Source organism: Colius striatus, chromosome 15 (assembly GCF_028858725.1).
Source record: "Colius striatus isolate bColStr4 chromosome 15, bColStr4.1.hap1, whole genome shotgun sequence".
NCBI classification, from domain to species: Eukaryota; Metazoa; Chordata; class Aves; order Coliiformes; family Coliidae; genus Colius; species Colius striatus.
In genome coordinates, this window is record NC_084773.1 from 9514397 (window position 1) to 9527691 (window position 13295).

The window sequence follows — 13295 nt, forward strand, 5'->3', positions numbered from 1 at the left end:
AAGCAAGGGCCCTATAATTTTCATCCTAATCAAATAAAATACAAAATATAGATATACTTTCTGTTTACCTTTCCCATTGCCAGGTAATCGAGGCCATCAGAGCAGTTGAAGACCACACACTGAACAGCAAGAGCTTTGGCCAAATCTTTGGTGGTCTCTGTTTTACCTGTCCCTGCTGGACCCTCTGGGGCACCACCAAGATTTAAATAAAAGGCTCCAATCTAAGAAACAGAAGTAGTTTACTGAAATTATTAGTGCCTCAATCATACAAAATTATTCTAAATGAAAATTTTGTATTAAATTGCACTAGAGAGTTTCATATAGTCATTGCATCCAACAAAAAGGATGGTTATGCTAACAGTAATCTGAAATTTGCTTACAGATTGGACATAGGGAAGAGAATTTAATTTTGACTCTAACATGGTTTAGTTTTATTATCATCATCATGATCATTAGTAGTTACTCAAACTTTACTCAACAATCAAGTTTTTGCTTGGATACATATTTCAAATTAAATTTGACCCAATTACTTGGTGGATACTCTTTTCTATCCCTGTTTGTCCTTTAACATACTTTTTTTGCTCTTTTTCTTTCCCATCTCATCCCACTAACCATTCCATGCTCTCTCCTATATATAATCTGAAGTAGGAGGAAAATCCATCAGAACAAAATGAAGTTGCAAACTCTAACCAAATACTCAGATGTATTTGGCTTCCAATCCACAGTTACAGGGTCATGCTGACAAGCACTGGCAATACTGTTTTAAGACTATGGTGGGCATAGGAGAAAACTTCTATTTGCCAGGCTTCCAACTGCTTTGCTCCAAGACACAAGTTCTGTGAGTCTAAGAAAGAAACGGAGTGACAGCTGCATTACCCTCTCACATCCATGTATGTTGATGTCTGGACAAGTACTAACTGCAAGTATACCATAAAACTGGAAGCTATGAAGAGGGTTTCTTAAACCCTATCAAGCATGTGATTAGGTGTTTACAGAATGAAAAACATCACCTTACAAGAGAAGGAGGATGGGTGCCTAGTAAAACTTGAAGCGTACTGCAGTCAAACAAATTGCAGTAAATGCTAGTCAGAAAATCCACATTTGAGATGATTTTTGTAACTTTCAGTTGTCAGGTTAGTTGAGGATAGACCAGTACAATAATAAACATCTCTATCAGGAGCAGGGATACTAAGAAGTTGCCAAACTCCTGTACCAGTCCTAGGAATGACACAATAACAAGTGGTCCTTCTGTACTTTATTCAGCAGCCACAAAACATTAGGATTTAGAGTTCTCATAATTTAGACAGCAATACAAATATGGGGTAATTTTCTGTTTGCATTTTAAAAAACACATCCACAACTGGACAATCCACTAATGTTTCAGTGACAATGGTGGGCTGTCCAGATCTGTTGTAATAAGTCAGTTTCATGTTCAGTTTCTACAGAAATTACAATCTTTGAAAACTGCATTTTAACAGAAATATGGCAACTGCAAACCCCAAAAATATGGCTGTAATGAACAGTGCAAGAAATACTACACTACAGGAAATACAGTGCTTAGTAGCACTGGTGGAAGATCATACCAAGGTGCGGTAACACCTGTCTGTAAGAGGAGTAATGACAAGGCGTGGCGAGTTTCCAAGGTACTCATAGGCATATTTTACATTGCAATTAATGATGCAGACACGAACGTTCTCAAATGACCAATAATATCGTAGCTGTGCAAGCCACTGAAAGTCTGTTTCACTCTGCACACCTGATAAACACAGAAAACAATAATAGAAAACATTTTAGATAAATTTAAACCTAATAGAAAATCCAGTTAAAATAGCTTCAAAATTTCTAATGTTGATGCTCACATCCAAACACTCCCATACGTTTCTTATTACCGTTACGTTCTAGACAGCAAAATCAGACTGGTTAACTATTTTAAATTAACTATGTATTAAGACGTATATGAAGAAAAATGTTTTAAAAGGTATTTACCACTTTCAATCATTTCCATGAGGACATCTCTAGCATGAACATCAATTGTAACCAAAGCACCCAGAGTAGTCCTTGTTTGCTTTGACAGTTTTCCTCTTACCAGCTCTACAATATCATTAAGCTGATGCTGAAGTGTATCATAATAATCCCTTAAACCCTAGGAGACAAAAGTGATGACAGTTTCCTGTGTTCCAGACTTCTTCCTGTTGACTAAATATCCTAATGGGGATTGCTTTTTAAGCCATTGTTTTACATGGTCGTGGTTTTGCATGGTCTCTCTCATTCACAGATATGCATGCAAAATGTTGCAAAGCTACATTTTATTCTATGATTGCTTTAAATGAGAATATTCAAGAATCAGGGTATAAATCATCATACATTAACTCATATACATCAAACACATATGCTGATCCTTTCTAAATTTTTATTTTGATTGCAGAAAATTATTAGATTAAGTTAAATACATTAGTTGAAATGAAAAATTAATGGATATTTCTAAAAAATATTGTGCATTACAAAGTACCTGTGGTCCACTGCAAAGAATTTCATGTACCTCGCTGGTCCAGAACATTTGAGACACACACAAAATGACTTGTCCAGGCCACTCCAGAACCCATTTTTTTCTCTCAGTCTCCAGATATGCCTGAATGAGTTAAACATGGTATAGAAATACAGTGTCACTACATATATAATGTAATACAGAAGCATACAATGTGATCCTGTTAATATTCTTTCCTAAAAAATATTACTCTATTTTCAAAATTCAACCAATCTTTGTTGTTGTATTTGTAACTTGTAATGAAATTAAAAGACTTACATTAGGTGATATATTCTTTAAACACAGTATTGCTGCCAAGCTTTAAAAGAATTTGTATCATTACAGGAAAATTACTTGATTCTTACTCAAATTAAAATCTTACTTATCTTACCAGTCTATAAATACAAATCATGTTAACTTGGTCCTAGCCCCATAACTTCATGGACTCTTGTGTTCAGGAAGAATTTTAGGAAGCCACGAGATAGCCTTAATATGCCAAAAGGTATTAAACTATTAAAAAAATCATACCCTTCGTGATCTAGCAATAACATCACGTATACTCTTCAGCATAACATCTTCTACTTGAATTAACCACTTCTCCACTGCACCTCGAGCTTCAGAAGTAGAAATGGTTGAAATCAGTTCTACGCACTCGCCTTCAGAACTATACATTGCTTTAATATCCAAATTGGGAAGGAAATGTAGCTTAGCAATGCCTTCAAAACACTTTTTCAAGTGAGGCTGAACTCTGAGAGGATCCTTAGTCTCTGACAGGATCTCCAACATTTCATCATTCGACAAGAAAAAGAAGCTAAAAAATAAATAGAAAAAAAAAAAAGAAAAAAGAAAAAAGTCAAGTGTATCCTGAAGCTGCTTTAAAGGCTGATCTTATTCATAGTAAGATAAACAAATCAGAATCTTTGTTTTTAAATAGCTAAAATTGGTCATACCGGGGGAAGAAGAGACGCTTTTTCTCAAGATAAGCATTAAGCCCTTTCATGATTTTGTCAAGAAGCTCATTACAGTTCTGTAGCTTTTCCAATAACCCTATGAAGGAAGTGGCAATAAGAACCTGTAACAGCAAACACATGCAAACTCTAAGTTATAAATAAGATACTCGAAACAGTAGAAGCTATTAAAATCATGTACATGTCTTTGTTCCTAGTAAGTCTAGACAACTGCTGCAGTAGCTTATTGTATATATTCTAAAAACAAAAGCATTGAGAAAAAAAAAAGGAAAAGATCCTGTTTCCTTTTAGTACTGTGTATTTTCCTCACCTTTGGGTCTTCAGCACAATACTCCATAATCTCTCTCCAGTATCTATCCACAGTCTGAAAGAGACGTCCCTCTTCTGGCATCTGCTGCATAATATCCTCAGAAGAAAAAATGGGTTCCAAATAAAGCCACTGTGCTTGCACTTTCAGCCACTCATCAATGATCTCCTGAATCTGAATTAAGCGATTTTCCCATTCCTTAATAGATATTTAAAGAATGTTACCTTAGATTTCCACAGATGTTAAAGAGAATAGACACAAGAAAGACAGATACTGTAGTTCTCTAGTTCCCAAGGACGAAACAAAAATGCTCAGCAATAAACAAAACAAAATTGAAATATTTAGCAGTATTTAGGTTCTTCCACTCATGCAGATGGCCAAAGGTGTTCAGAATGTTTAACTTACCTGGAAATGAGTTTTCTGAAATTCAGGTATCACTTCAGTGTTATGATCTTTTAACAACTTAATGATTAAGTATATACCCAAGATGCTACCAGTGACAAATTACATTTCACCTCCTCAAAGCAAGGAGCTCTTAGTTTGCAGCTGAATTACAGTAGAGACACAAGAACACCTGCGAAAGGCCACCCTAGATCACAGGTGAGATCCAATCAGCCTAGTATCCTGTCCCTAACACGGACAATAGTAGGTATCTTGGAAGAGGCTAGTGAGGCTGCCTGTAAAGGATGTATGCCATCTATGTTCACTGAGCCTGTTTGAACCCGAAGATTTCCTACATAAACCAACAAAGAAGCAGGGAGAGCAATTGCAAAACAATGTCACCAGTTTCTCCCCGATCAATAGTCATAGTGCTAACAACATAAATACTACTACTCTAGCCTTGAAAATACACAAGCAGATGTAAAACCATCCCATCACTGTTCTGAGGCCACTTTCCCAGCCCTCAAGAAGTTTCCTTGCCCAGAGGAAAACATTGCAACTCAAAATCTGTGTCCCAAACTCAAGAATCAAAACACTAAATATTCTTATTAGCAATAGTTTTTAAAAAAATTCCCTGTTATTAAGAAGCAAGATTAAAGACACTCAGAGAAAGAGTGATTTTGCAAAATATGCAAAAAATAATCACGTTCTTTTGGTTGCACTGGAATTTGAATAGAAGAGGGAATTTCAACAGAGAAATAAGTAGAACTTACATGCACTCAAAAGAATATTGCTCAAAAAATCACTGAAAGCATTTCATTAACAGGACAACAAAGCTGTAATAAAACTGGCATATCATGGGCACTATAGGTATCCTGCAAATAAAAAGGTAAACCCCCCCCCCCATCGTACCCTGATTTCTTTGTCAAATGGTTTAATGAAAGGCGATCCTCTCATTGTCTGAGTTTTCGTAATCTGATCATCAAGAAGAGCTTGAATCTCATCCACTGCAGACAGAATATGAATACCAGTCTCACGATACACCTTGGTATTGAAGGAAATTGAATCCCAGGTTTCCATCATAGTATGCAATGCTTTCTCTAAGGAAAATTCCTACAGTTTAAAAAGGAAATAGTTTCTTTTAGTCACTGCTTAATTTTTACAGCTCATTTATACAATACATATACTTACCTAGCTAAAAAAGATATTTTGCTTTAACAGCATAAATGAACTTTTTGTTACTATGTTTCTTAGTATATAATTTTTTAGTGCACAGAAAGAAGTACACTCCGAAACACTAATGTTGTAACAAAAGATACAAATGTTTACACATTGACTCTTATCACCTACTGGGCCAAAGTCTTATCAAATCTCTTTTGTTGCATAAGGACAAAAAAATTTATTAAGCCATAAAAGCCATCTCTGAGAACTGATGTCATATTTGTCACTTACCTTGCTTGCACCTACACTTATAGCTTCAAATTCTTCCAAATAAGGAGCTAGATTCAGCTTTAAAACTTTTCTCAAGGTAGTTCCAGAGTCTGGTGTTAAATCGTATCCTACTCTATTTGACATCTGCTGCCAATGACGAGTTCGCAAGCCAGGGTTACAAAAGACAATCACAGTGGGAATAGTCTCCTAATTGAAGAAAAACATTGTGATGTGCATTTTTATTCATCTTTGTTTTGCTTTTAAGATTCTGCTGCAGTAGCTGACAACATGAAAATCTTTTCTGAAACATGCAGATGGATCCATTCTGTGACCCATTCAATTTCCAAATAATAGTAGTAAATTATTGAGGAAGAAATATAAAACTACTAAGCACAGCCTTAGAAAAAAAGATAAGATTTTTTAGCTATGTTATGTTAAATTTAGCTTCTGTTACCTTACCTTATAGTCCCATTTCAAAATTCCCAACTACATCCTTCAATGTTTCTCTGCAGCCAAAAATTACTTTTCTGCTGTATGTGCCCAATCGTCAACAATTCACATCCTTAAAACTATGAAGATATCCAAAATCCAACTTAATTTAAGATCCAGGGGACAGTGCAATCTTGAAGTGGTGATTAAGAGCATGCATAGGCTTTCTCTCTCTGTATTAACAGGAGTCTCTGACATTGCATAGTTGACCAGTACTGAATGCTCAATGTAGCATCTGTCCCTCAGTATCAAATATTAACAGCCCTCAGCTTTTCTTACCTTAAAGTCTTTAATCTGCTCCAGCACTGAAGAACACATTGTAAGAATTGGATTTGCCATTGTTTCTTCTTCCATCTTCTCTTCTGCAGTTCTGTGTTGTGATGTCTTTTTCCGCTCCTGTTGAATTTTCTTCTGCTTTTGTTGGAACACTCTTGACATTTTGTATATTTCTCTAAAAAACTCATCAATCTCAGCCTCCATGCTTTCTCCGTTTAGTTCCAAAAAGGTACCATCCATCCATCTGAGAAAACCCACAAAGTTAGAAAACACAGTAACAAACGTAGTCTACAAACAATTAATGCTTTGATGTGTCATTCCAAGCAGAGTTCTAATGCATGACTAAAGGCAGCTTGATCACACTCTTCTTGAGTGCAATTCTCCCAAGTCAATCACATACAGAAACCAAGTAACTACATGGGCTGAAAAATACTTAAGATCAGCTCTGGAGAGAGATCAATTTATGACATGAAAATATACCAGGCCTTTGTATTTTGAAAAAAAAAAAAAAAAGAGATTCATACTTTCTAGGCATATCACATTATGTCTTCCAAAGACTGCAGGAACTGGTAAACAATCTCAATCTAGACTCAAACATCTCACAGTTCCTGTGGTAGGATCTAGCCACCAGAGAGCAACGTAATCATCTGAGCACATCAACATGACACTTAAGACAGCTGTTAGGTTAAAAATGGTTTTCATTACATACAGATTGTGACCTTTCTAATGGAACTTCTTCCTTTTCTGGTATACAAAATAGCTCATAAACAAGTAATTTTTTTTATTCCAATACATTTCTCTCACAAAGTTTGTCTTGTAGGCTTCACCAGCATGACCAACACAGTTAGAATCCAGTATGTACTACTTTGCATTACATGAAATAAATAAACTGACTTATTTTTTCAGCTGAATTAAAACTAACAACCCTCATACATAGTTACATTACTATTTTACTTGAATTGTTAGTAACAAATACATGTTTATAAGAAAATGAATCCATATTCTATAACTGACATGAACAAAACCAGCATGAGCATTTTTCATGCTCTCCCTCATTTAGTTTCAAGAGCAGAATTACCTTTTTTCTGTTCGTTGCCATTTCAGTATAAGATTAAAGAGTTTCTGATAAGGCTCAATCTCAACTTTTAAATTGTTGAGGAGTGGGAAGTCACTTGGTTTCCATTCAAACAGAGCCTCTTCTTTATTAATAAAAGATGCTGCTTCTTCAGCCTCATATACGCGTTTCTGGAATGCCCTCAGGTCAGCCACATACTGAAATCAAATAATTGTATTTCTTGAGAGATAACTAAGTTATGCTCTGAAGAACTATCAAAATAAGATATTGAAATATAATGAGCCTTTGTATTTATAAAATATTTAGATGAGTCTTGTCTTCTTATCCTTGAGTAAATGAACTGCAAACAACTCAAAATAACACTATGAAAAATAAAGCTGGTTTTATCATTATTGAATTTAAGAGTATAAATCCTTTTTCATTATGTTCAAGCTTTAACATTCACTGTTCTGAGAGTCCGTCATAGATATTTTTATGTACCTGACAAATAAGGGCAATTGGGATTTACTAGCTTGGGATTTCTGTTTTGTGCTTTCAAGTATTTTGTTTTTAAAACCCAAAATTCTAGGTACAACTGTGATATTCTCCAATTTAAGCAAAAGACATGCTCTTTGTAAGGTTTTGTAGAGAGTGGTGTGCTCTTCAGTAGTAAAAAATGGTTTGAGGTCCATAGGAAAAAAAGAAAACAAATCAAATTGCTACCAATCACTCTAAGTTGTTACATTTTTGTTCAGTTCCTCAATATATTAAAAAAGAGGGAAGGCCAGATTCCATCCTTTATACAAACCATAGTAATAAATTATTCACTTGTGACATCTATAATATCTTAGTCATTGCTGGGATTCATCAGCTCATTTGAGCACAACTTTAAACTTTCCATTAACTTAAATGTTATTGTCAATGTAATACAAAATGGGGAGAGAGGAGGGTGGGGGTTATGATTTTGCTCCTTGTGGCAAAAAGACAACAAATATTTTAGCTTACATTTATTAAAATAAGTGATTAATTTTCATTCTAAGTTGTCTCCATGATCCCTGTGTAATAAATATACAAACTATACATTTTCATTTTATAGTAAACATTTATCATACCTGTTGCATGCAATCCAGCTCTGAGTATTCTTCGAACTCTGCCACAGAACATGTCAGCTTGTCTAATTCCACCATCAGTTTCTCTTGTTTATTTATCAGCTCTTGCTCTCCTTTATGTTTATACTGTTCCATCAGCTAAAAAACAATTGATTTTTTTTTTAAATGGTAAAAAAGTGACACAAAAGTGATTGCAAATCCTTTGAATAATTAACATATTTAGTATCATCTAAATTAAATATTCATCACATACAGAAAATAAACAATACAGATAATTTATTATCCTTACAATAACTGAAATGTCCCCAAGAATTGCTTTCTGTATATCCCATTTAAGTGTGTGTAATCTGTGTATGCTAACATCAAACACTTAATCATTGCAGTTAAGGATTGCCTTAAAAACCTCCTTCAGCAACTAGACAAAAGATAGGAAAATATAATACAAAAAAAATCAGGGAGATTCTCATCTTTGGGCTTCAGTGTTTTACTGCCAAAAGAGGTCATTTATAGTTGTCAAAAGCCAATTCTATCCCACACTGCTATAACAGGCAGAAATTCTAGAACATATGACCACTGTAATGCACAGGATATGCAAACAGAGGAACTATTTTTAAGGAACCAAACAAGAAATCAAATGAGACAGAAGGGATCTCTTAAGACAAGGACATCTATTCCCATGCAAAAATCATGAAGCAAACAGAACCTCTCCTCAGGAGGAATCAGTCTTTTCCTGCTGCATTAAAATACGAATAGACTCCTATCTGAGAGTATAAAATGCAAATATGCAGACCCACAAAAACTTAATGTAAAACTGTTCTTATCCTCAAATTCTTGCACAAGGCAAGTTCCTAGATAGTCAGCTGCAGTGAGATATCCTCCTGAGAGACTCATTGCATCAGACACACTCTGTACTAACATTTTCATTGAACAGAATTTTAACAGGTGTCACTGTCTCTCTGTGTACAAGTAGAAAATTAATTTCCCTCATTCATTTTTGGGGGATTAAAAAATGACAATATACAAACAGACAGCTGTTTCCCAAGCTAGGTGTGTTTGAAGACAAAGGTATATTTACTACACTTGGACATACTCCTCAGTATCTAAGTAAGACTCAGTGAAAGAGAAATCTTGAATTGTGATATTTAAACTTTATTGATGGGTTTTTTTGTTTTATGCATGTCTAAATTAGTATGGGTTATGTTATACCTGTAGATACATTCAGCCTGCTGAGGAAATACATAGCTCAAGTGAAGTGAGAAGTCTAACAAGCCACAATACACCATGAACAAAGAAAATGCTCTTACATCGTCATGCTCTTCAAAAATAGGGTCAATCTTCTTTGGCCATAATAGGACTGTTGTATTCAGTTCAATATCTTCAGGAGCAAATGAAAAAACATCTAGGAAGTAGTTCATTTGCTGACAGCGCTCCTATAAAAAGAGATTTACCTAAAGTTTAGTGATCATAGCTCTGTTTAAAATAAAATAGGACAATATTATGTACAAATATATAAACAGAAGTCTACATTTCACAGATTTTTCAGAATTCAGAGCTACTTCAGCCAACTGAATGTTAATATTCAAAACAAATATAAACCAAAAAAAATTTCTGCCCCATTCATAAGCTTATTTCTCTAAATCCAACTCCTATGGCCTGTAAAGCTACATGCAGAAATCCCAGCATAAATGAAAACCTAAAAAATACATATACTGCAAAATAAATGTGTGTTATATTTACAGACTTACCACTGTAACGGAAAATCTGATACATATCATAACTTATGGCAAAGAGCTTCTTCCCCAGTAAAGTTTTTGGTTGATCCATACCTTACACAATGTTCCAGTATAGTTCTCTGAGTGCACGGAAAGTACTACTGCTAAAGTGTCACCCATACTCTCTGCTCAAAGAGTAAACGGCCTCTTGTGTGGTCAAAGTCAGGACTGGTTTACACAAAAAATTCTCTTTAAACTTTTGTGTTACATTTTCACAAAGAGCTTTTTAAGTAGCCTCAAAGTAAGTCTAGGTGCAAAAAATAAAATCAGGTTCTTGTCATTTTTGATTATTTATTAAAAGCTGCATTTCCTCACTGACATGCAGAACACATAGGAACGGGGAATAAGAAGGAAGAACATATGGCAAAGAATGATCTGGACTTTCCACTTCTGTCTAAAGTAATACTGAAGGTCAGTTTGTTCATATGTGAAGCATGATCAATCAAAAGTCTCTGCACTCCAGAACAAATTCTGTATTTGCATAGACCAGCACGTTTGGAAAAAAAATTAAGAATGAAAGGACAGTTGTTTACCTGGATTCTTAACAACAGGTCGTGAATACCTTTGGTTTTGACCTTTTTTATGTAAGCTATTGTTTCCACCAGTTCTTCTGTTGTCTCAGGAACTTTTAATGCACATTCCTTAATTGCTTCAAATTCCTTGCATATCCTATAAATTTATTTTAGATATCAACATTTTAAGATTTTACTTTGACTGGCTTCAAGCTCAGCTTTAACAGAATTAAAAGTTCAAGTGATTTCTTAAATCATTATTCCCCCACACAAACTCCACTACTTTACGAAACTATTTAGAGGATATCAGCAAGTTAGTCTAGAAAAATACTGTGTATTAAGTTACAACAATTTATCTGTTTGGATTTCTGGGTATTCTTTTGCAATAATTGCTTTAGTTCCTTTTGGTAAGTACATGAAATTAAGTACAGCATCATTAACATACACACAAACATCACCCTAGTAAAAAATGTGTCATTTTGGTAATGTGGGAACACTGTAAAACTTGACTGTAATTGTTCATTTTAACCAAACATTTCAATATTACTTCACTCATAATTTAATCCCATACCTGCAAATTAACTTTCTATTTAACCAATTTGATATCCTTCCATGACAAGATCATCCACCTGTTTGGTGAAGGAAAGGGCAGTGGATGTAGCTTTTTTAGATTATAGTAAGGCTTTTGATACTGTCCCTCACAGTGCCCTTCCAGACAAGTTGTCCAGCTGTGGGATGAGAGGGCCCATGATGTGCTGGGTGAGTAACTGGCTGAAGGGCAGGGCTGGAAGGGTTGTAGCAAATGGGGCTACATGTAACTGGTGACTGGTCTCCAGCACTGTTCTTCAGGGCCACCTCAATTCTAGGGCCAGTGCTGTTCAGCTTATTTATCAACCATCTGGATGCAAGAGTTGGATGCACTCTTAGTAAGTCTGCTGATGATACAAAACTGAGAGGTGCTGTTTACTCTGTTGAAGGATGAAATGACTTGCAGAAGGATCTAGATAGATTGGAGCATTGGGCTATGAAAAATGAGATCAATTTTAACAAGTCAAAATGCTGGATATCACACCTAGGATGGAGTAACGCCAGACAGAAGTATAAACTGTGAAAGCAGTGGCTGAAGAGCAGCCTTGCAGAAAGGGATCTGGGAGTGCTGGTCAGCAGGAGGCTCAACGTGAGTCAGCAGCATGACCTGGTAGCCAAGAGGGGAAACAGCAGCAGCAGAACCAGATGGTAAACAGAGGTGATTATCCTGCTGTATTCAATGTTGGTGCAGCCTCACCTTGAGCACTGTGTGCAGCTCTGGGCCCCATAATTTAAGAAGGATGTGAAGGTCCACAAATGCATTCAGAAGAGAGCAACAAAACTGGTGAAAAGGCTGGAAGACACGTCCTATAAGGAACTAGCCAAGGACTCTGGGGTTTTCTAGTTTGGAGAAAAGGAGGCTGAGGGACGACATCATTGATCTCTACATCTTCCTGAGGGGAGGCAGGGAGGAAAGTGCTGATGTCTACACTCTGGGATCCAGTGATAGGACACATGGGAATGGTTCAAATTCGCATGAGGGGAGGTTTAGACTGGACATTAGGGTACCTATCTTAACCAAGAGGGTGGTCAAACACTACACCAAGCTTCCTAGAGAGGTGGTTGATGCTCTAAGCCAATCAATGTCCTTATTAAGCTTTAACATTTGGTCAGCCCTAAATTGGTCAGGCAGTTAGACTAGATGATCACTGTAGGTACATTCCAACTGAAGTAGTCTATTCTAATTAATCAGTGTTATCATCTTCCATGATCCATGAAAGCATAGAGGTATCTATCATCTAATAATAGAAGTTAGCTAGTCTCTCATTAGACAGTGCAGTAGTACTGTGTTTCACACTTAAAAAGACAGAATGGAATTTAAGCCCTTGGTTCTTTTAGCTCCTCTGTTATTGAAGTCTATTAGTAAGATGCCCTACTAGTTTTTGAGCCTAAACAGAGAAAAAATAAATAGTGGGTGCAACTTGCATGAGATCATTAGTTACCCAAGAGTAGTATGGTACATTTGTAGTTGTTCTACATGTTTCTACTATGCATTTAACACATCTAACATTCACAAGAATAAAATTCTACTTACTTTTCATTTTCCTCTCTGTGATTTGTAACTATTCTGTCCATTAGCACTTTCAAAAAGGCGTTTGTGCTACTAGACAAATCTTGCTTTAAATCCTCACAGTTCAAACAGATCATAGGGAAATGAGCCATCTCTGGTAAACTCAGTATTTCCTTCTTGTGAGTGAAGAATTCATCTAGCAACTTCAGAAAAACATTAGATTTTACACCTCAGAGTTTTTCTTTAAATGCTCGGCTACATGAAGAAGAAGTGAAGAAAATGGAAGAAAATACACATTGAAGAAAATAAATATTTTTTATATTTACCAAATACCTTAGGGGAAAAAACACTTATGTTGTAGATTTGTAGGCAGT

General features: G+C 35.6%; 1 protein-coding gene across 1 annotated transcript in view; it reads right to left on the reverse strand.

Moving 5' to 3' along the window:
* The window catches only part of DNAH12 (dynein axonemal heavy chain 12), a 62686-nt gene that overhangs the window by 40894 nt on the left and 8497 nt on the right, over positions 1 to 13295 (reverse strand). Inside the window, 15 exon segments of the mRNA XM_062008563.1 lie at positions 69 to 221; positions 1584 to 1756; positions 1987 to 2143; positions 2510 to 2629; positions 3053 to 3335; positions 3475 to 3596; positions 3803 to 3997; positions 5093 to 5293; positions 5633 to 5818; positions 6380 to 6620; positions 7455 to 7648; positions 8543 to 8677; positions 9844 to 9969; positions 10845 to 10980; positions 12946 to 13124. Coding sequence (XP_061864547.1) covers positions 69 to 221; positions 1584 to 1756; positions 1987 to 2143; positions 2510 to 2629; positions 3053 to 3335; positions 3475 to 3596; positions 3803 to 3997; positions 5093 to 5293; positions 5633 to 5818; positions 6380 to 6620; positions 7455 to 7648; positions 8543 to 8677; positions 9844 to 9969; positions 10845 to 10980; positions 12946 to 13124 — 2601 coding nt within the window.